The sequence below is a fragment of the Myxine glutinosa genome, chromosome 3 (assembly GCF_964187855.1).
Source record: "Myxine glutinosa chromosome 3, kmMyxGlut1.1, whole genome shotgun sequence".
NCBI classification, from domain to species: Eukaryota; Metazoa; Chordata; class Myxini; order Myxiniformes; family Myxinidae; genus Myxine; species Myxine glutinosa.
In genome coordinates, this window is record NC_136263.1 from 42,724,760 (window position 1) to 42,748,193 (window position 23,434).

The window sequence follows — 23,434 nt, forward strand, 5'->3', positions numbered from 1 at the left end:
AGATAGCGAAAGAGAGGTGTGATGTGATGGGGGTGAGTTGCTTGAAGGATGAAGTGGGACAAATCGTTGTCGACCCAGATGGAATTAAAGGAAGATGGAAAAGATATATGGAAATGCTGTTGAATACAGAGAATAAATGGGGTGGCAACATAGAGAGTAACCCAGTTTTAGGACCGGCAGAGAAGATAACTGAAAAGGAAGTTGAGGAAGCTATAAAAGCAATGAAGAGTGGAAAAGCGGGAGGGCCGAGGGGAGTTGTGGGAGATATGTTGAAGGCAGCAGGAAGTTGGGGTGTGAAGAGAATGACAGAGATCTGTAATCTGGTGGTGAAAGAGGGCCGCATTCCAGTGGATTGGGAACTGAGTACCCTCGTCCCGCTATACAAGGGGAAAGGTGACCCTCTGGAGTGTGGCTCGTACCGAGCGATAAAGTTATTGGAGCATGGAATGAAGGTATTGGAAAGGGTGTTGGAGAGGAGGATAAGGAAGAAAGTGAAGATCGACGAAATGCAGTTTGGATTTATGCCAGGAAGAGGAACGACAGATGCGCTTTTCATTGTGAGGCAGTTGCAGGAGAAGTACATGGAGAAGAGGAAGAAGTTGTTTCTTGGGTTTGTTGATCTGGAGAAAGCATTCGATGGGGTTCCACGCAAAGTATTGACATGGGCATTGAGGAAGTTAGGAGTGGAGGAATGGTTGATCAGAGTAGTGATGGCAATGTACAAAAGAGCGCGCACAGCTGTAAGGACGAAGGACGGCAACAGTGGTGAGTTTGAGGTGAAGGTGGGAATGCACCAGGGGTCGGTACTAAGTCCACTACTATTTGTAGCTGTGATGGAGGTGCTGGCTCAGAACGTAAAGGAGGGTTTACCGTGGGAGTTGTTGAATGCAGATGATCTGGTGTTGATTGCGGAAAGTATGGATGGACTGAAGGAAAAGATGATCAAGTGGAAGGAATGTATGGAGACAAAAGGTCTGAAGGTGAATATCGGAAAGACGAAGGTGATGGCAAGTGGTAAAGCATGTGGTGAGGTGGAAAGAACTGGGAAGTGGCCCTGTGCGATGTGTAGGAAGGGTGTCGGAGTGAACTCCATTCAATGTACAATGTGCGCTGAGTGGGTTCATCAAAAATGTAGTGGTCTGAGAGGGTCATTAACCAGTGTGGCAGCTACATTCAAATGTAAGGTGTGCACAGAGGGAGCTGCAGATGGAGGAAATGTTGAGTTGGATCTTGGAGACGGCGTGAAGCTGGAAGGTGTGAAAACATTTTGCTACCTCGGAGACATGCTAAATGGAGAAGGTGGATCAGACTCGGCAACGGTTGCTAGAGTGAGATGTGCATGGAAGAAGTTTCGGGAACTGAGTGGCGTGCTGATGATGAGGGGAGTGTCGTTGAAGCTGAAGGGAAAGGTGTATGCTGCATGTGTGAGAAGTGTTATGATTTATGGGAGCAAGACATGGGTAATGAACGTAGAGCAGCAACGAAGTTTGGAAAGGGTGGAAATGCGAATGGTTCGACGGATGTGCGGAGTATCGTTGAGAGAGAGGAAGACAAATGATGAATTGCGAAAGATGATGGGAATAGAGCCTGTGATTGATTCTGTGAAGAGGAACAGGTTGGGATGGTTTGGTCATGTGTTGAGAAAGGATGAAAGTGACTGGTTGAGAAGAGTGATGGAAATGAATGTAGAAGGAAGTAGAGGACGGGGAAGACCGAGAAAGACTTGGCTAAAGATGGTCGAAGAAGAAATGCGGGCAAGGGGGTTAACAAGGAGAGATGCAGAAAATAGGGCAAAATGGAGAAGATTGTCATGGGGACCGCAAGGCTAACCCCCGCTCTAGTAGGGAAAATGGCCTTTAAAATGCATGTTGTTGTTGTTGTTGTCGATGTATGGAACGCATTGTGTATCAAAATCTTGAAAGATCGCTTACAATGGATTATGGTCGATTTGGCTTTGTTCTCTTAAGCCTTAAGGGAACAGAAATCAATGTGAGGCTGGAACAGTCATGTTGTTATGGCCGTTTAATGGCAAGTTGAGCAAATTTCTGAGAGTCTAGCAAGTTTTCACACCGAAATGGACGAGCTTTCTTTTCTCCATATTTAAAACAAATATTTGATCATACATTTGGCCAAATCCACCACAACTTACAGCCAAAAGTGCTTCTGCATTTATGAGAAGGCCTGGACTGGTGTTCGTTCATACTGTAAGAGGGAAAAATGTCATTGTAGGTTTGACAAGATTTATTGCACGGGTGGGAATATTTGCCTCGTATAGAAATGGGTTTGTAATGCAAATTTGATGTCATAAATTTTGACAAACATAAAGCAAGGCAAACTAGAACGGCTCTCTGTAGAGCACATACCTCCCCCGCCACCGGGCTGAACAGTTTACGTTTTGTATCCCACTGATAGGCCGGATCTGCATCCGGAACATTCATCCTTGTCACATAAGAAAATCTAATGGGATTGTTCTCGTCACCGACCCAACTCATTCACCAGGTTTTGTCATCATCCATCTAGTAAGTCGGACCCCAACATTCGCAGGGGATACATTCCTGGAAAATGCCGCGAATGTTGAATCCGCAAATGTGGGGGCATTGTTTCAATGGAAAAAGGGGGTGAGGGGAATAGGTTCCAGGCAGTTCGTGAGTCATTAAGGAAAATGAAAAATCCAGTGAAAACCGCGAATATTCCTGCAAAACCCACGAATACGCGTAGCACTGGGCCACAAATGTCGATCGAAGCAAACCACAAATATTCCTGCAAAACCCGCGAATACATGCAGCACTGGGCCACAAATGTCGAAGCAAACCACAAATTCGCCCGTGAAAAACCACAAATGTTGGATGGCGTGGTTGGTGATGGTTTAAGTATTTACAGCTGTTTTATCGTGACACGTGGAAGGTGCTTTTAGAAGTGATGGGTGTGGCTGGTGGAAATGTTTTTTCATGAGAAAATGTTTAAAATTTTACAAACACGAATGCACATGATTACAGTTTTCATTAAATGCTTACAAATAAAATTCCAAAAGGTTAACTCATTATTTTGCTGCCAGTATCATGTTCTTTTTATAAAAAAACGAACCGTTTGTGCTTCGATCTTCTGTGGTCGCCAAAGCTCGTTCGTCTTAATCCTGGAAACAGTTGCCGTTTTAACTGCTCGAAGTTTAAGGTTGAAGGATGATATACAGTATATATATATATTTTTTGTATACAAGATCGAGGCTCGTGAAAGAGCTAAAAAATATGATATTGAAGTGTGGTGCTGCGCACACAACTTGCTTGCCAAAGAGGTAGGCCACAACGCGTTTGATAAAACCAAGAGTCTTTATTATGAAAGCTCGAACTGCAGCACTCGGCGGGCCCGAGCTTAGAGCCTGCATATATGTGCCGAGGCCACGCCTCGTCCCCGGGCGTGGCCGATCGGTCGATAGGCGGGGCATGCATTCCAGTTCCCCGCCTGGACGTTCGCGCCACCTGCTGGTGCGCTGAATTCATGTACATTGCTTGTGTCCGCCACAAGCGCCCCCCCAGAATTCCCGCGCACCTGATAGGCTATGAGCCAAGGGGGTTGGTCGGTACCATACAGATGGAGTAAGGCTCATTGTGATTTTTAGCAAGATATATGTCCCTAGATATGAAAAAAAAGTGATAGCAGTGTATAACTCTCGGCCATCTCTGTGTTATCACCCGAAATATTATTATACGCCTGCTTCGCTTCGCCAAAAAATGTGATATTTGCTAAAATTGGAATAAATATATGTTTTTAAGGACCACAGAGTGCCAATAATTTGCATACTGGATGCCAACTTATATAGTAATAGAAAATAGAACATTTGTGGGGGTTATTTATCAAAATATTGATATAATGACAAAAAATATGTTAAATTTAGTGAAAAAGTGGTCGAAATCGCTACGAGTTCAGAATTCACATTGTACATTTTTGTCAATATTTCAAAAATGAAAACTCCCAGAGTAACATTTGACCCCTCAAAATCTTCGCAAGGAACCACTGCATTGGAATATATCATTACTTTGTAATATGGTAGTTGTTTGGGGCACATATTTTGGCAAAGTTCAAAATATGTTCAACCATACCCCCTAATTTTGATATTTTGGAATGAAACATAGCTTTTGAACATTTTAGGTTTATTCGTCTACTACTTTTGGTATCTCAGTGTAATTTTTGGTATTAGTTCGTATCCTAAAGTAGGTTTGTAACATCAGCTACATTATATTTCACAATGCATGCAAACTGGCTCCACACTCTAGGTTTATCATGATCTCTCGAACAAATACGCCTTGTTATTATACAGTATTATTACCAATCAATTTTTAACACAATTGACACAGATTACAGGCATTTAAAACACATACTAAATAATGCTTATAAATTGAACCTATCCTTTTATGCATCGGGCTACTTTAAATTACAATGAACGTCTTACATATTGTTACGCAACCGTGATTAACACCACAGTTACGGATGGCCGATTGCGAGACTTTACACTCCCGAGGCGAAAACTCAATAGCGGATTCCAATCAAGCACAAACGCGCGGAATGGCGGGACACAGCGAAGGCTCCGCAACCTTACCTATTAAAATCAAACACCCAGGAAACTGCGTTCAGATATATACAAAAATAATACAAGGATTTATTATTTTAAAAGCAAAGACAGTGACAAAGCAGCGCCGGTAAATCTAATATCCTAGATCGGGACGTCCCCACACGACTGACAGCAAGCACAAAACGAGGGAGATGAATTACGAAAAGAATACGTCACGTCGTTCAAAATGTACGCGGATGCGGGCTTATCTTGTCTGTATTTCGTCGTCTTTGTGGCGGCCGTCCAACACCGCTCCTTTCGGCCCGATCGCACACCACGAGGTCCCTCGCTCCAAGTCCCACAAGGCCGAGCACCACGCACCAAAAAGCACCATGCGTCGACGACCTCCAACGCGGGCACAACTCCCGAACCAAGAGGAATGGCGAAAAGGAGGAGAGAGCGCGCAGGTGCAACTGCACGCCTCGTCCTTCCAACTCGCTCCGGGACTGGTCTCGCCTGCACTCGGTTCAGCGCGCCTCCGAACTGCTCTGCTCTCAACTTACACCGGGATTGCTAGCAGCCAACTGCCAACGAACTGCCCTTCAATGGCGTCCGACCGTCGCTAATATCTCTGGCCGATGACGTCACATTGGCGCACTCCTCAGCCAATCAAAAGCCTCCCAACTCGCCGGCTCGCCCAGGTCACGCCCTCTGCACAACCACTCCACTCTCCCGTCCGCGACCCCCGCGGTCCTTGTGTTATAACACGTGCCAGGCGAGGTTTGTAGGCCTTGGAGGTGTAAACGGTGGCGGCCAATTGTGGCGGTGTTTTTGGCCTGGTTTCCTGTCCATTTGTTCCGAAGTCATTGTAGGGAAAGGAATTATTTAATGTTGCGCTAAGGACCTAACTAATGTTTATGTGGTTTGCAGTGCCATAATGGACAAAGGTTTGACTACTAGGTGAAACTCACAGGGGCGTTACCTTTAATCCCTCACTATTTAACACTCGAACCTCCAGGTATATCCACAATCATACATCTTCCCCCGACAAACGCCTAAACATCAAGAACTTATTACATGTAGAGTCCCTGTCACGACAGCCGAATACCTACCTATTCAGATCTACCTAGCTCTAGATGTTGCTCTACCAAATTCATAACAATATTATACTTAAATCACTTAACAGAAAATAAATGTCTGAAATGACCACGAAAGTGTCCCTCCCTTTAGATGCGCAGCATATTTGGCTCAGAATCTGTATTCTTGCTCCTCGTCAGATGGATCATCCTCGGCACTCTGTCGTCCTTAAAAACATATTTATTCCAATTTTAGCAAATATCACATTTTTTGGCGAAGCGAAGCGGGCGTATAATAATATTTCGGGTGATAACACAGAGATGGCCGAGAGTTATACACTGCTATCACTTTTTTTTCATATCTAGGGACATATATCTTGCTAAAAATCACAATGAGCCTTACTCCATCTGTATGGTACCGAGCGGTCAATTTGGGGGGTCTGGCTCGTAGCCTATGAAGGGTGAGTTTGCGGGGAAGCCAGATGACCCGGCCGAAACGCCCCCTGGCGATGGGTGCCGGTCTGGGGGGTGGCGGGACGGCAGGGCTGGGGGGTGCCGGGGGTCCGACCGCCGGGGGGCGGCCTCGACGCGGAGGCAGAGCTGCTGGCGGGGGTGCCGGGGGTCCGACCGCCGGGAGGTGCGGCCTCGACGCGGAGGCAGAGCCGCTGGCGGGGGGTGGTCCGGATCGAGGTGGGCCGGCTTGAGGCGGTCCACGGAAATGCGATCCGGGGCACCGCCGATGTCGACCGTGAAAAACTTGTCCCCGGCCTCCAACACGCGGAAGGGCCCGTCGTACGGGGGCCGTAACGGTGCCCGGTGGGCGTCGTGCCGGATGAACACGTACTTTGCCGTGCGAAGCTCCGGGGCGACGTGGGAAGGCGGGCAACCGTGGTGTGCCGTTGGCACCGGGGCAAACCTCCGGGCGGTCTCCTGAAGGGCGGAGCGCTGTTGTGCCGCGGACCAAGGAGCCGTTGAGTCGGGCATAAGTTCACCCGGTACCCGCAGTGGGTTGCCCGAAGACCAGCTCCGCCGAGGACGCGCGCAGGTCATCCTTGGGCGCCGTCCTGAGGCCCAGCAGGACCCAGGGGAGTCTGTCGACCCAGCCGCCGTCGCAGAGGCTGGCCCGGAGCGCGGCCTTCATGGAGCGATGAAAGCGCTCGCACAGGCCATTGGCCTGGGGGTGGTAGGTCGTGGTGTGGTGTAGCTTCACCCCGAGTCCTTGCGCCACCACGGCCCAGAGCTCCGAGGTGAACTGGGGGCCGCGGTCGGACGAGATGTCCGAGGGGGCACCGAACTGGGCAACCCAAGTGGCGATAAAGGCTTGCGCCACCTCAGCTGCAGACGTCGCCGCCAATGATACGGCCTCCGGCCACCGTGTGGTGCGGTCGACCATGGTGAGGAGGTGGGTGAACCCTCGCGAGGGGGGCAGAGGTCCCACCAAGTCGACGCGCACGTGGTCGAACCGCCGCTCGGGTACCGTAAACGGGGCCAACGGTGCCTGGGTGTGGCGGTGGACCTTGGCGCGCTGGCACGCGAGGCACGTCCTGGCCCAGTCGCGGACGTCCTTCCAGAGGCCATGCCAGACGAACTTTGCCCCGACAAGTTTCTGGGATGCCCTCGCGCCAGGGTGGGACAGGCCGTGGATGGCGTCGAACACCGGGAGCTGCCAGCCAGCGGGCACGATGGGGCGAGGCCGGCCGAGGGAGACGTCGCATAGGAGGGCCGTGCCCACGGCATCGAACGGCACCTCGGTGACGCGGAGGCCCGTGACGGTGGTCCGCAAGGCCTGGACACCGGGGTCGGCGGGCTGGGCCACCGCCATCCGGGCATAGTCGACGCCAAGGTGGACCGCGTGCACAACGGACCGGGAAAGGCAATCCGCCACGGGGTTGTCCTTACCCGCCACGTGACGGATGTTCGTCGTGTACTCGGACACGGCAGAGAGGTGGCGCTGCTGCCGTGCCGACCATGGCTCGGCGACCTTGGCCATCGCGAACACAAGGGGCTTGTGATCAACGAAGGCCGTGAACGGGCGGCCCTCCAGCAGATGGCGGAAGTGTCGGACCGCCAGGTGGAGTCCGAGCGTCTCGCGGTCGAAGGTGCTGTACCGGCGTTCGTGCGGACGAAGCTGCCGGCTGAAAAACGCCAGCGGTTGCCAAGCACCACGCACCCATTGCTCGTGCACCGTGCCCACCGCGTAATCCGATGCGTCGGTGGTGAGGGCGATCGGTGCATCGGGTGCCGGGTGCGCCAGCATGGTGGCATCGGCCAGAGCCACCTTTGCGCCCGCGAACGCCGCGGCCATCGGCTCCGACCAGGCGATGTCACCTTTGCCCGGCTTGCCCCGGAGGGCCTCGTGCAAGGGGCGGAGGAGCTGGGCGACGTGGGGCACGAAGCGGTGGTAAAAGTTTACCATGCCAAGGAACTCCTGGAGCCCCTTGATCGTGCGGAGCCGCGGGAAATCCCTGACCGCCTCCACCTTGGCCGGTAAAGGGACGGCCCCGTGCTCGGTGATGCGGTGCCCCAAGAAGTCGATGGTGGTGGCACCGAAACGGCACTTGGCAGGGTTGATGATTAGGCCATGCTGGCCCAGGCGTTCGAACAGCGTGCGGAGATGGAGCAGGTGGTCCTCCCGGGACGCGCTCGCGACTAGGATGTCGTCCAGGTAGACGAACAGGAAAGGTAAGTCGCGCAAGACGCTATCCATAAGCCGCTGGAACGCCTGAGCCGCATTCTTCAACCCGAAGGGCATCCTTAGAAATTCGAAGAGGCCGAAAGGGGTGATGACGGCCGTCTTCAGGATGTCGTCCGGTTTGACGGGGCCCTGATGGTAGCCCCGGATGAGGTCCACCTTCGAAAACACGGTCGTGTTGGCCAACCGGGCGGAAAAGTCCTGAATGCGTGGGACCGGGTAGCGGTCGGGGGTGGTGGCATCGTTGAGCCGGCGGTAGTCGCCGCACGGCCGCCATCCCCCGCCGGGCTTCGGCACGATGTGCAGCGGGGAAGCCCACGCGCTGTTGGAGCGCCGCACGATCCCCAGCCGCTCCAGCGTGGCGAACTCCGCTTTCGCCACCGCGAGCTTCGTGGGCTCGAGCCGGCGTGCCCGGGCATAGACCGGCGGCCCGACCGTGGGGATGTGGTGCTCCACCCCGTGTTTAACGGCCACCGCTGAAAAGGTGGGCCGCGTGAGGGCCGGGAAACTGGCGAGGAGGCGGGTAAAGTCGTCCGCTGCCGGAAGCGTGCAAACCAAACTCGCCGGGACTGAACCGTCCAGCAACCCGCTTGGCAAGCCGCTCGGTGAGCCGCTCAGTGAGCCGCTCAACGAGCTGCTCAATGAACAAGCGAGCAAGCTAAAGGTTTCGGCCTGGACGAGCCGTCTGTGCTTTACGTCGACCAACAACCCATGCGCACATAGGAAGTCCGCACCGAGCAATGCCATGGGCATGTTAGCGGTCACGAACGACCATTGAAAGCGCTGCCCTCCGAACCACAGGAAGAGGCAGCGCTTCCCAAACGTGCGGATGGGTGTACCGTTGGCGGCAAGCAAAGCGGGGCCCCGGCCCGCGGTTCGCTTGTCGGACGTGTAGGCTGGGATGACGCTTACCTGCGCTCCAGTATCGCAGAGGAAACGGCGCCCGGACAAGGTGTCCGTGATGAATAGGAGGCTGCCGGAATGGCCGACGCTCAGGGCCGCTATCGAGCGCCGGCCTGGTCGTTTCCCGACCTGCCAAACGAGCACGGCGGGCAACACTTCCTAGCCTTGTGGCCGAACCTGGCGTGGAAATAGCACCAGGCTTGCGGTGGCGACCGCGGTTTTCTCGGCGGCGGTGGTGGTGGGCGGGGCGCGGCAGCGGCCACGAGGGACGCAGTAGCATCAGCCTCGGGATCCATGATGGCCGCACCGTAACTCGCCCGCGTGTCGCAAGCCGCGAAGAACTTGTCGGCCTCTACGGCCAGGGCGCGGGGTTCCCTTATGTTGGAACCGGCCAGCGCGAGGCGTACCTGTCGAGGTAGCTGGCGTAGGAAAAGCGCCCGGAATAAGAAATCCGGGGCTTGGTCACCCAGCAGCGACAGCATATAATCCATCCGCTCGGATGGTCGTGTGTCGCCGAGTTCAGGAAGGTCCAGGAGGTGGTCGGCCCGTTCGATCTCAGTGAGGCCGAACGTGGCGATGAGCGCCCCATACTTGTGGTCGGCCGGCGGGTGCCGCAGGATGGACACGACTCGGGCGGCAGTGCTGGGCCCGAGGGAGGCAACCACGTGGTAGTAACGGGTCTCGTCCGCCGTTATGCCTCGAAGCTGGAATTGCGCTTCGGCCTGCACGAACCACACATCGGCCTGTGCTTCCCAAAACTCTGGGAGTTTTACCGCGACAGCGTTGTTGGCCATGGCGCGTTCGGTGGTCAGCAACGGCTGAACCAATCGGGGTCACCAGTGAAGTGTGGTGCTGCGCACACAACTTGCTTGCCAAAGAGGTAGGCCACAACGCGTTTGATAAAACCAAGAGTCTTTATTATGAAAGCTCAAACTGCAGCACTCGGCGGGCCCGAGCTTAGAGCCCGCATATATGTGCCAAGGCCACGCCTCGTCCCCGGGCGTGGCCGATCGGTCGATAGGCGGGGCATGCATTCCAGTTCCCCGCCTGGACGTTCGCGCCACCTGCTGCTGGTGCGCTGAATTTGTGTACCTTGCTTGTGTCCGCCACAATATGGTACTTTGCATTCTTTTACGAAGATGGATGTTGATTTGTTGAGTTTAAATTGCATAATTTTAAATGTACTGCTATCACAGGCTTGTGTTTGAATTTCATTTTATTTTAGATTCAAAATAAAAGTTCATTTTTACTCATGTTCCATGAAACAGCCTCTCTGAACAGCACATGATTTACACCATATATTATAGATTAATAGTGTGCAGACTGAAGGAATCATGACATTAAAACTAAACAATAAATATATAATTCAATAATCATTTGCGGTTTCCGATAAAAAAATAAACGATAAAATAATTACGTAAGAAACCAAGCAAGTCCACTCTCCATGTCATATCCCATCTATAATCTTCTTCTCCCCCCACTTCTCATCTCCGTGCGGAGAGTTTGCGATCGTCTCTGTGAACCAGGCTTTTTTCCTTGAACAGAAAATAGTTTTCATTAAATGAAAAGTCCAACGGAGTACTAACAATATTATCCTTACATCCCTACCCATAGATGAAAAGTGATAATCAACCAAGTACCAAATAAGTCCATTGGTGGATGGGGGAAAAAAATGTTGTCCCCGCGAAAAAATCTGTGAATAAGCGGCACACATGGCCACAAATGTAGAATTAGGTCGCAATTTATCAACCGCGAATACACGGAACCCACAAATGTCGGGGTCCGAATGTATAATTTTTTTTTAATATCATGCTATAATTTATATCGACTCAGCCTGGCATCCTTCCGAGGTCGGCAAATTGAGTACCAGTTCACTGGTAATTCCCTGTTTGTCGCAAGAGGCGACTAACAGGGTTGGCAGCAGGAAGGGCATCCGGCCATAAAACAATGCTTCAAAAAGAGAACTACGGTGCCCCCAAAAAGAAAAACCCCTGCTCTGTGGGGAGAAACGGCCTCTAAAGGTGGTTTATGCTATCATTTATATCATTTTGGGCCCTATCTCTCATTGGTGAAGAATCACTGGTGAAGTTCAACAATTCTCAAATCTGGACTTTCACCAAAATCGAATCGATTTTTTCTTGTCAAACACCCACTCTGTCCACGGAGTTTCAGCCAAATCCGTCCATAACTTTTTGAGATATCGCGCTCACTGGAAAACAATCAAACAAGACAAACAAACTGACAGGAGTGAAAACATGACCTCCATCCACCTTGGTGGTGGAGGTAAAAAGCACCACGCATGTCCTGGCATTGTGAGTGTAACTGAAGTGTTTAATAATCAAACTGTATTTGTGTATAATATATTGAACAAGTGTTCCAAGTCTGAAAATCATTGCCACGACAAATGTATGACCCAAACAAACACTTGAGATAGGCAGCAGCTCTTCTCTATCTTATTTAGTTTCTAAGTAAGCAGCTGATATGTTGCACCATCGTTTGTGCATTCCACAAATTTTCAGTCATATTATGTATGCCATCTGTTTGAGTAATTGAAAAGTACAATATATAAATATCCCATGCCTTTTAGATTAAATAATGGGGAGAAACAAAAACCATGAAGTCAATCAAACAGACGATTTATTTTCTTGCCAAGCATACATTAAGGGTGTGGAGCAAGTAGTACAACCCCTATTCAGACATTTGTTTGCAGTGCGTGGCTGCGGGTTTGCATCATCGCAGGGAGTGCAGCTGTGCCCCCGATTAGGTTAGAGAAGGAATTGGGGATTTGGCCAGGGTGCCGACAATAACTCGCCTCCTCTAAGTAAAATACACAGTGGGATCTTTAACCCCCCATTCACGTGACGGGGCTTTGAATATGGTTGAGTAACCTCACCAGGGGTTTGAGATACCCCGCCGCACTAACAGGGGGTTAATGACCCCCAACAACCTATGTTGACAGATGGGTCTTCCAGCTCAATGTCGTTCCGATGGACGAGGCACACATTGATGCCTCGTCCTGTACGTGGAACACCAGGATGACAATTTATAGCTGGGTCGAGATCCCAACCCAGGCTCGACAGTTTAGAGGCGAATACGCAAACTTCCAAGCGATCCTGCCAGCCCAAAACCACCACTAAAATTTTTTTATGACATGCACATTGAAAATGAAATGATTGGCCTTATGAGTTATTCCCTTTATGATTAATTAAATTAGCATCCAATTTCAAATAAAAAACACTAAAAACTAGAAAGAACAATCAGAGATTGCAAACCCTCGCCAGGACATGTTTTTAGTGTTTTTAGTGTTTTTAAATTTTAAGCCTTTTATGTTAAAACAAATATGGCGGCGGAACCACGTGACCGATGACGTCATCATTCTTTTTTTTCTTCACCAATTTATCCATAGATGACGCTCAATAAATTACATCTTGATCAGATGAAGTTTTGTACTTGTCGAATTATGACGTCATCATGGAGGAACCGATGACATAATCATTAACATATTGTTACGTTTGTGGGGGTTAGGCATGAAATACCTCAGCAAAGTTCATGTGTAGGTTTTAGTATGGGCCATGTGACATGAAGAAGAAGAAGAAGCCTCAATGTACATAAGGAGGGTAAATGTTCAGGTTAAGAGTGTTTGCATGTCACCATAAGGAGGGTGGTTTTGTGCTAATGATAGGGCTTATGGTTAATAATGTATTGCCTCCCTGTGATTTTCCATAATGTTCTCATAAAACTCAGCCAGCCAGGCAATGGACTCATTCGCTCAACGCCACAAGGGCCGACAGAAGCAGCATTTGCCGATCGGCAAGTAAACCACGACGTCATCCGAACATTCCCGAACAGCAACTACACTCTGCCCCCGACGACTCGCAACAGACAGACCACGCCCCGAGCTTCATGATTGGTGGAGGCGCGATGGGAAGGGCTCGGGCGATTGGTAGAGAGTCGAGCCATCGTTGAACATTCGAGGGCTGAAGGGAAAAAGAAGCCGTCTCGCCATATTGGTCTCTTTTGTGCTGGCTTTCAACGAGGATGGCTGCGTTGCCTTTTGCCCTCTCTCTTCTGGTGCTGGTAAACACTAAAAAGGTCAACCCCTGCTTGGACGGTCGCTCCTCTTGTGCGTGCTCGTGCAGAGAACCTTCGGAGCATTGTGGAGTTTTTGCAACATTGGAGGAGGGGGGTGTCGTTGGACTGTGGTGTCTTTCGGGGGAGCTGGGGACGCGTTGCGCTTGGTGGGTGGAAGTAAGAAAGGGCTGGTTGAGTGCTTGCTCGTGCCTTGACGTTTTCTGACGCGCGGTTTCGGCGCCATTATCAGGGCACGTCCCACGCAATCGGCTACACCGGCAGCAACGACCAATGTGCCCTCGACGCACTTTGGGCCAGAGCGGAGGGTCAGCCCTACAGGAATGGAAGTTATTTTTTATCTATCTTTTCCCCTTGTCTGTATACGAGTCTGAGTGGAGACGTCTTAAATTAGGAAATAGGTTTTTACCTCAACATTTTTATTGTCTTCGCATATATTTTAATTAAATCATTATTTGTTGATTTTCAATTTCTGTCCCATCTTGTTTCTTCGTTCTGTGGGTTTGGATTAACCCTGTGTGTCATGATCCCAATCACGTAAGGCTTTGGGCTTTCCCGTGCGCGTGAAAAGATGATCCAGTCAAGGTTCGAAGTACACCTTGGAGTTAAAGCATCGTTTCGGGCATCCATCAAATCTTAATCCCCGGCGACGTGACAATATGTTATTCCCCATGGAGAGTTATTTACAATAAGCCATGTCTCAATTTTTTCTATGCAGCGTTTTCGGAGATATATAGGTGCAAAGTGTTTCGGTGTCTCCAAGATGGCGCCCGTACCACCTGGCCGATGACATCATAATTATCATGAAGAAATTCTACAGGAGGAGGTGCACCTATGGTGAAAATTTCCTGTCAATCGGACAGTTGTACAGAAAATCATATTTATTCTGTGCGGACAAACAAAGACAGACAGACAGACAAACAAACAAACGGACTTAAATGCAATACCCTCTCCTCTGGCATATAAAGAAAAATAAGATGATGAATTGATTCTCTCCAAATTTGGTGCCTTTTGCAAAATGTTAACTTCAAATATCTCGAAATTATATTATTATGGGTTGTAATACTCCAACTCTGGACCTTTCAAAAAAATTTAGAGGCATGAGATGCAAATATTTCTAATGTAAAACTTTCCACCATATAATGTCTCTGGGATGATCATAATAATGTATGCTCTGCCATATTCCCAAAAATATACATGTACAGTGGCCTTCAGAAAATATTCACACCCCTTGACTCACATTTTGTTGTTTCAGCCATAATTTCAAATGGATTAAATTGAGATTTATTTTCTGAACCAACTAAAAAAGTATTGTAGGAACTCTCAACCAGCATGGCTACTGTCCAATAAATCTTGTTTTGTTTTTTTTGCTGAAGGTTCACAAGAAGCCTTCAGTCTGGTGTTCAAGCCTTGCCTCACAGATCAGTAGCATTGTTAATAAAATAAAAAGACATTCTGCACAGCGATATCCAGACATTCCACCAATACGCCTCCACTCAACATCAAAATAATTCATCCACATCAAGACAAGTCGCCAACAACCAAGAATCACAGCAGCAGGCCCATCGAATACACCACACTCAGCCTCAGCATTACAATATAATCACAGCTTCATCACATTTCAAAATTACATTTAGTCTGAACAATTCTGGCCCAACACCTGGTACGCAAGTCATTTTTTATCCACTACACAAGCATGTCAATTAATTTAGATGGAGAAGGAAATTTGTGGGCGGGGTACTTGAATCCTCAGACAAATGGATTTTTCTTTTAAATTCCTCAGTCTGCCATCACTTCCTGTTACCTACCTCACAATTCTACGCAACAGTTTAAAGCATCGCAGCTCCATGTTTCCGTCTCTCGGTTCCCAAAAACAAGGCAGTGAGCGAAAATAAGCCAGAGATACAAGCCATTCTCACCTGTTCCAACATCCCATATTTGCAGTCGTCCACTGACCAAACCGGTTGCCAGCAGTAGATTGTCCCCTCCAAAACGGAACCTCCGCCAGCGATTTCCTGATTCTCCAAAGCCAGGCAGAGATCCGGAAGTCCAAACTTCCCCATTTTTTCGACTCTCCCCAGCTTCGAGGCTCAAGCCAATATCCCATTTCTCTCTGGTTGCCCAACAACCCTGACCTCCCAAACTTTTTGCAGCTACCCAGCCATCTCCATTTCCACAACAGATTCCAGTATTCTGCCTTGTACGTGCTTTACGTCCTGAAGGAGTTCCACGACTCCCGAGCGCCAGGCTCAGAACTGGCTCACCACAGTCTATGAGGCGCTCTGGAAATAGAGAGGAGGAGGTCAAGGAAGAGACAGGGCTGGGTAAAGGGGAAAAAGGTAACAGAGGATTAGTCAACTTTTCCTCATCTAATGTCCTTTTGTCTCTTTTACCTGACCCATACATTCACAAAGGTGAATAACATAGGAATACAACTGTCTCCGTTCAAAGGCTCACGTACGGTTGTACACCTCCATTCATTAGAAGTTTAAAGTAAAGGGGAAGTAAATACGACAAATTATTTGAATCTTTCTCTGACAATCATTTTGATTTTATTAACATACACTCTGGAGTTTTGAACAGATACAGTGGCTGAAGCCGTTCAGGGACCAAACACTCAAATCTTTCTCTGACTATTTATAACTGGCATGGGCATCTCCAGACCAAGTTCTCCTTCTGTCTGACATATCGTATGTCATCACACCGATGGAGGGAATAAAAACATTTTGTACCGAGTCTGGAACAGGAAGGATTTTTCCTATTCCAGACTTCATAGAAAGCAAGTTTGTTGTCTTTTCTCAATCTTCGAATTCAGAGATTTCACTATCATTTAAGTTTATATGTTGGCATGCTATTTTCAAAATTGGAAATAGAATTGCTTGACGAGTCCAAAAAGAGCTCCACACTAGTAAACATGCAACCATTTCTCACCCAACCCGAGTGGTTCCATGGAAAGCATGGACATGTGGCACAAATACAGGCGACTAAGCATCCCACCCTCCAATCCCCCAACACCCCTCACCTGCCCATGTCCCCACTCCCCACACACCAATTCCACCCACTCCCTTGTGCTACCAAGTATCATTTTTTTTTCTTCACCCTCCGTACCCCATGTTTACACTTCCTTGGTCCTAGTTATTGCATTTCCTTGTTATAGATAATCTTGGCATTAAAATCAATACATTAGATTAGTCTTAGTACTAATGATTATGGCATTAAATTGTTGTTGTTGGTGGTGCTGTTGTAGGATTGTAAGGAATAATATTTTGAAATCTGAAAATGTAACCATTTAAACATCACATGATAAGTGGTAGTGCAGCTTGTTCATTGGTTCAACTTAAGCCCAGCCTGCTCCACATCCCATTCCCCTCGTTTTTTGTTTTTGGGAGTGGGGTGGATGTGGACTACGAGACTTCACTCTTGAAAAAGGTTCGCATAGGCATGGGCTGAAAGGCTGTTTCTAAGCAAAATGTCAAGTGTTTCAATAACCTCAGGTTGAAGGACTTGTGTCTGCGTGATACAAGTAATAAGTACTTTCAAGTGTAAGGTTTCTTTGTTTGTTTCAAGTCATAAACTCTCTACCCCTCCCCCCTTCACAACCCACAAATCATCAACCTCCCCCCCTCTCAAACCCCAAGTCCTCAACCTCCACCTCACAATCCCAAGTCTTCACCCTCAACCTCCCAAACCTAAGGCGTTTACCCTCTCTCAGTCTCCCTCTCCCAATTTGGTCCAGTGTTTGCTCCCCTCCACCCCCCCCCCCCCCAACCCCAACTCTGTCCTCCCATTCTCACCCTCCTCCCACTCATAAAAGCAAATGGGCATTCCCACAACGATCATCACATCATTTAAACAGCAGAATATTTAATAATTTTCCTCTCTCCTATCACGTTATCGCCAACTGCACAGAAACCACGATTGAAACAGCTCCGACATGTCATGGGCCATCACGGTTGCCTGTCCAACTCACAATCCCTCAAGATATGTAGAAATCCCATGGAATTGCAATATAAAAGACCCAAAAACAATTATCTTCTTCCTGATACATATACACACACGGCATTTTAAAAAGTAAATAATGATGGATATTTTCTTTCACAATGTAGCGAGATTCCAGGAAGTCCTCAGACAAAGACCTTTATAATGGCATGGATTTTATGATACCTGTATGGTCGAGGCATTTAAGGGAAAATAGTCAGAAATGATAGCAAGGACCCTCGTAACATCCGTAGTAAAAGCCCTGCTTGAGAGAATACCACATAGTTATTGGTAAGATATATAGATAAGACCGCTGCCTCGATCGCCGAGGCCTATACGTACTGTGATCTTCACAAGGCCCTTGACGCATATCGGCTCCAACCTTTCGATATGTCTGAGGATGTCTGAAGAAGGAAAGACAGCTCTGAAGATGTCTTTGGCTTCGCATAGCAGTAAACACCAACATGCCGGCCATATAATTTTTCAGGTCGAAGATGGGTTTCAACCTGTATACGTAGGGTGCCCCTTTAATGAACTTTTCTTGAGCATTAGTTGATTCCTTCTAAGAACACAAGGGTAGTACAGCATGCACACTATTTTTTTTGAATGTCCCTTATTTTCTATCATCTGGTATTTTCAACAAGCCGTGAAATGTCCCTTCTTTTCTATAGTTTGCCATATGGTACATACCATATAAAGGAGCCTTTTCTATGCTCCTGACATTTTTCCCCAAGATTAGACATAGGATCAAGCCTTGCATTATTTTTCAGATCTCCATAAATGAAGTATTTGTGCTTTATCTACTTTGTGCTGTGCTGTGCTGTGCTATTTGTGCTGTGCAATATCTACAGGTTATTTAATTGGGCTAGCGGCGAGGGTGCCAGCTTAGGATCCTGGGTTCGAATCCCGGTCGATCGCTGAATTAACGCCAGGGGTTGACTCAGCCTGTCATCCTTCCAAGGTCGGCTAATTGAGTACCAGTTCATTGGTAATTCCCTGTTTGTCGTAAAAGGCGACAAAAAGGGTTGGCGGCAGGAAGGGCATCCGGCCGTAAAACATTGCTTCAAAAAGGGGACCAACAAAAACAACAACAACCACCACAGTGCCCGAAAAAGGCCAACCCCCGCTTCGCGGGGAAAAATGGCCTCTAAAGGTGGTTTTTTTATTTAATGAGTAGCCATCACTATTGGGGAGCAAGGGGAATGGGGAAGACAGAGGAGGTATGTTTGTGCTTCAAATGGCTCGGGTTTACAATAAAGTACTGCAGGTGTGAAAAGTCACTGTCCAGTAGTGTCAAATGTAAATTGTTGATCGATAGGAAATGATGACCAGCGAGTTACCCTTGAGCTCCACAAAGCTGTTTCCAAGGTACTATGCGAACAGTTGTACGACCAGTTGCCCAGGCCACGCATGAGCCATCAGGTGCAAGTCCCAGGGTCCTCCTGTGCTCTCCACCTTTGCTCCTGCGCCCCAAAGTTCCATGCAGCTCACACAACAGCTGGGCACGAGCTGGGGTGGCATTGGTGAGGGGTAAACATTCTTAGTACAGTGGCAAAATCTCCCCATACCCTTCATTCAAAAACCTAAAAGTACACCTGGTAGAGCTTAACCTGCATTGATGGATTTAAGCTGATTATCTACCAAGGTACAACTCCTTGGAAATGTATCCATAACTGAGTTAAATTTTTTCATTATTCTCTGTTCACTCCATGCTTTTCTACCTCTCAATTTGGTCCCCATTCCATCTTCCTCCTCATTCCCCCTCCCTTCTTAATCCCATGATGTGATTGACAGGGAATGTGTAACAAAGATGTTTTAAGCTTCATGGTCTAAAACTAGAGTGAAGAATCATGTTGCTGGTCATGGTGCAGTTCCATAGATAATATACAAAGAGGAAAATATTTTAAAGTGTATTTGAAAAAGCATAAATGTTTTCATGTTTTTTTTTGTTTTTTAAAGATATACCAATTTGTTTTCAGTGCAGTAATCACAATTGTTTATATACGAGATCCAGGCCTTGAGCAAGGAGAAAGGGGGTAAATTCCACGAGTACAATAAATGTACTCCCTTTCGTTTGATCACAATTATAAAACCACAACAAGTGACAAGGTTCACTATTGGAGGCAAGTCTGTGTGTGGAACATCCTGGATTATATTAATGTTCCTTTCCGAAATTTGGAACCATGTAGAAAAATAAAAAGACGAACTTGACAAACCTGTACCCAACTCTCTTTAACTAGTCTCCAAAAGCCAATCATAGACCAACTTTTCTATTTAATTTTTTTGCTGTAGTGTTTGTAGTAAACACATTTACAAACAAGTAAATGTGCACAGGTACATGACAGTTTAATAAAATAACTAGAACGGCACTCAGTGGAGAGCAAACCTCTGCCTGGTTACCCATACACTCAATGGCGAAGAATCACTTAAAAAATTATACGAGCTGGATCCGGATCCGGATCTTCACCAAAATTGAATCGATTCTTCCTTGTCACACACACAACCTGTCCAGCAAGTTTCGTCCAAATCCATCCACAACTTTTTGAGATATCCTGCTATGTATCGTTTTTGGCCCCATCTCCCAATGGTGAAGAATGACTTAAAAATTCTAGTAGCCGGATCTGAATCCGGATCTTCACCAAAATCGAATCATTTCGTCCTTGTCACATGTGCTACCTCTCTGCCAAATTTCATCCGAATCCATCCACAACTTTTTGAGATATTTTGTTCACAGACGGACAGACAAACAAACAGACAGACAGACAGGGGTGAAAACATAACCTCCATCCACCTTTGGTGGCAGAGGTAACAAACCATCAACAAAGTGGAATGAAACAAACAAGCAAATACTTATAATAGGGGACCAAATACAAACGTGGATATGGCAAACTTGCAGATACGTGAGGATAAGAAGGTGACAACAACAACTAAACAAGCAACAACAAACGAAAATGTATTTTCATTTGAATATTTTCTCAAGTAATTCTTCTTTCAGAGAAGAGTTTATTTATTATATACATGCCACTGGTATTTGTCAACATATGCAGGAAGCAGGACCTTCCGATTTGTGATTTTTGTGTTGCAACTGTTACAAATTCCTACCAAAATATTGTTGCGGTTCTGAGAAATGTACATATTGATTGAATGAATGAATGAATGATCGTTTTAAGACCATTTTCCCCGCTAGAGCGGGGGTTAGCCTTGCGGGCCCCATGACAATCATGGTTCCCTGTTGGAGGCAATGTTTTTATGTACATATTGTACATATTGTACATAATGTACATATTGTACGTACATCTATCTATAATTCCACTAATCTCTGTGTGTGTGTGTGTGTGTCTGTGTGTGTGTGTGTTTGTTTGTCTGTGACCGCTGTTTCTCGACAACCACGGGTCCGATATACTTGAAACTTGCCAGGTATATTGCTGGGGACCCGAGGATGTGCCTTTTCAAGGTTTTAAATTAATCGCAGAAGTAGTTACCGAGCTATGTCCAAAAAACGATTCAACCAATCAGAGAGCAGCGAGCTATCACGTGTGCCGAACGTGGCGAACAGACTCTGCCTCGGATGGCACATTTGAGAGCGTATTCATTTATTTCCCGTCGGCAAACTATGTTGGCGCTATGTTGGCGTTAAACGATGTTTTAAAACTAATTAAAACTAATTTGCGATTCTTTCGCTTTCCTGCGATATGCGACCTTCCGGAGCTCCTGTAAGAGCGTGCGCCATTACGGATAGTACGGGTACGGGCATGCCATATGTTGGCGTTAAACTATGTTTTAAAACTAATTAAAACCATTTCATGTAAATAGAGGGGGGGGGATTGTCACTGTACTCGCAAGCCGTTCGCCGTTCGCTTTGGCGTTGCGAATGGAACAAAACATTTCATGGACCAAACCATTTCATGTAAAGCGTTCGCCGTTCGCTTTGGCATTGCGAATGGACCAAAACATTTCATGGACCAAACCATTTCATGTAAATAGAGGGGGGGATATAATTTTCGATATATATATAGTACGGGCATGCCCTAGTTGTACATAATGTACATATTGATTAATAAAGGTTAAAGGTTTGCCCCCATAGTTAGTCCACATGCAACACGTAGGCCACCTTAGAACATTAGTTATGTCATAGTATATGTGTAGAATAAGGCCATTCCCAAAAGTGATACCTGCGTTGTGTAAAAGAAATAAGAGTAGGTCCCATTCATTTTGCGGCCCACCCTCCAAATCTACCTCGTTGGGCAGCATCCAGTCCGCGCCCCATTTTTGCTATTGCCCTTGCATTGGGATGCTCAAACCAGCCAAATGCCATGACGTAGGCCTGGAAAAGGGGGAGGAGCGCGAGGTCGGGGTGTGGCCACGTCAAGCAGACGTCAAGGGCGGAGCCGGTAAGAGCCAACAACCAACCAGGGCTCGGGTGGAAAGGCATGAGGGGCGTGGTCAACGCGCGGCTGGCAAATTTGAGAGGGTTCGCTGGGCGGCGCCATATAAACGCGCACGCAAAGCCCTTCCAGAAGACTCGCGAGGGAAGCCAAGCATTGGCATGATAGAGGACTTATGCAAAAGCACTGGTATCAAGAGGTAAAGAGGACTTAAGCAAAAGCGCTGGTATCAAGAGGTAAAGAGGACTCCCGTGCGAAAGGACTGGCCAGAAGGGGTATATGCGCTTTACCAAAGAGGACGATTGGGAGAGGCGCTTCGCCATTTGAACTGTTGGAGCGCATATAGCGCCGGTTCGTTTATTACATACGCGGCTGAGCCGCGAAGTAACCGCCAGCCTCACGTACCTTTCCCCCGATAATTGTCCGGTCCGCGCCAACGACACGCGGGAAATGCCTGCCGTCTGTCCTACCATCTTCTTCACGGCGAGTCGGGGACCCGGAGAACGAGCTGTGGACATCATCCCTGGACCATCAACCCTGACCATCTACATCCCCGTGTGAGTGTGTCTGTGTGTGCGGGCCCGTTTGTCCAGGGGGATAAGTTAAGACTGTTCTTAAGGCTGCACTGTGTATTCTGCTTCTTCTTCTTCTTCACTGTACATTGTGTAATAAATTGCTTGTTATTCCTTTTCCTCTTGGTTCGACCGTTTTAGTGATTTCTCCATTGGGTAAGCATGGCACGATTCGGCATCGCTCAAATCGGGTTAGTTCCTGTTAACAGCTTGGATCACGGCTCGCTATCGCTCGGCGTTTACACCTAAAACCGTGGTTCGGGCGGAGTTATTATCTTGCTTCCTGGGAGGTGCTGGTAATTAGGTAATAGGAATAATTCGGCCTACCACACTATTCAGGGCTGACCGGAAGGAACGTCATAGCCCCTGGATCACGTCGGCTAGTAAAAGACAAGTGGATTAATCCCCCCTTGATAAGGGGGAAGGCCGACGTTGAGATCCGCAACAATATAACTAACAAGGTTAAACCTGTGAAAATAAAAACTTTGGAAGTATGCCCGGATATCACTCCTCTATCCAAGACCTTTCTGACGAGGTATGGACAGAATGTACGTCAAGCATTATTGAATGATTGGCTGACAAAAGAATAGCCATTATATTACAACTAAAAATACAGACTTGGCATTTAATATGGAATTTTTTTTTTTCTTGACTTGGGTTTACATTCTGAACTCAGTATATCAATCTGGTGAGTTTCTTTTACCCTTCGGTGATGTCTTTGTTGAAAGAACCATGTCACTGATTGTCTTTCGCAGCAAGAAGTCAATAACAGGATTATATCACAGGTGGCGTGACAAAATGTAAGGACAGGTACATTTGACGATTGGCTTCACAATCGGGTATACAAGGGTTGTTGCGTTCTGTATTAGTGGAAAACAACTGCTGCACGTCTACAAAAGTTATTGCCGCTTCCTCTGGAGATGGTCCGTCAACTTGACAATGCTGTTTGTCATGGAGTGGTGGCTTTCCGAAATTCTGGCATGAACAGCGTGCTATTGCTCGGCAGTATGGCATCACTCAAGGTCAGGTGTCAAAGATCCTGAAACGAAATGCTCAGAGGGGTGTCCCTACTCCAATACCGAGGCCAGGACGTCCACGCAGAACCACAAGGAGAGATGATCGCCAGCTGCACCGGTTAGTCTGCAATGGCCGTACCAAGTCAGCTAATCGGCTTAGGGCTGAGTGGCAGCAAC

General features: G+C 47.7%; 1 protein-coding gene across 1 annotated transcript in view; it reads right to left on the reverse strand.

Moving 5' to 3' along the window:
- Positions 1 to 23,434, reverse strand: part of WSB1 (WD repeat and SOCS box containing 1) — a 41,295-nt gene that overhangs the window by 8,880 nt on the left and 8,981 nt on the right. Inside the window, exons 2-3 of the mRNA XM_068110987.2 lie at positions 18,625 to 18,793; positions 15,226 to 15,626 (exon numbers count right to left, since the gene is read on the reverse strand). Of these exons, the coding sequence (XP_067967088.2) occupies positions 15,226 to 15,626; positions 18,625 to 18,793 (570 nt within the window). The remainder of the gene's footprint in view (positions 1 to 15,225; positions 15,627 to 18,624; positions 18,794 to 23,434) is intronic.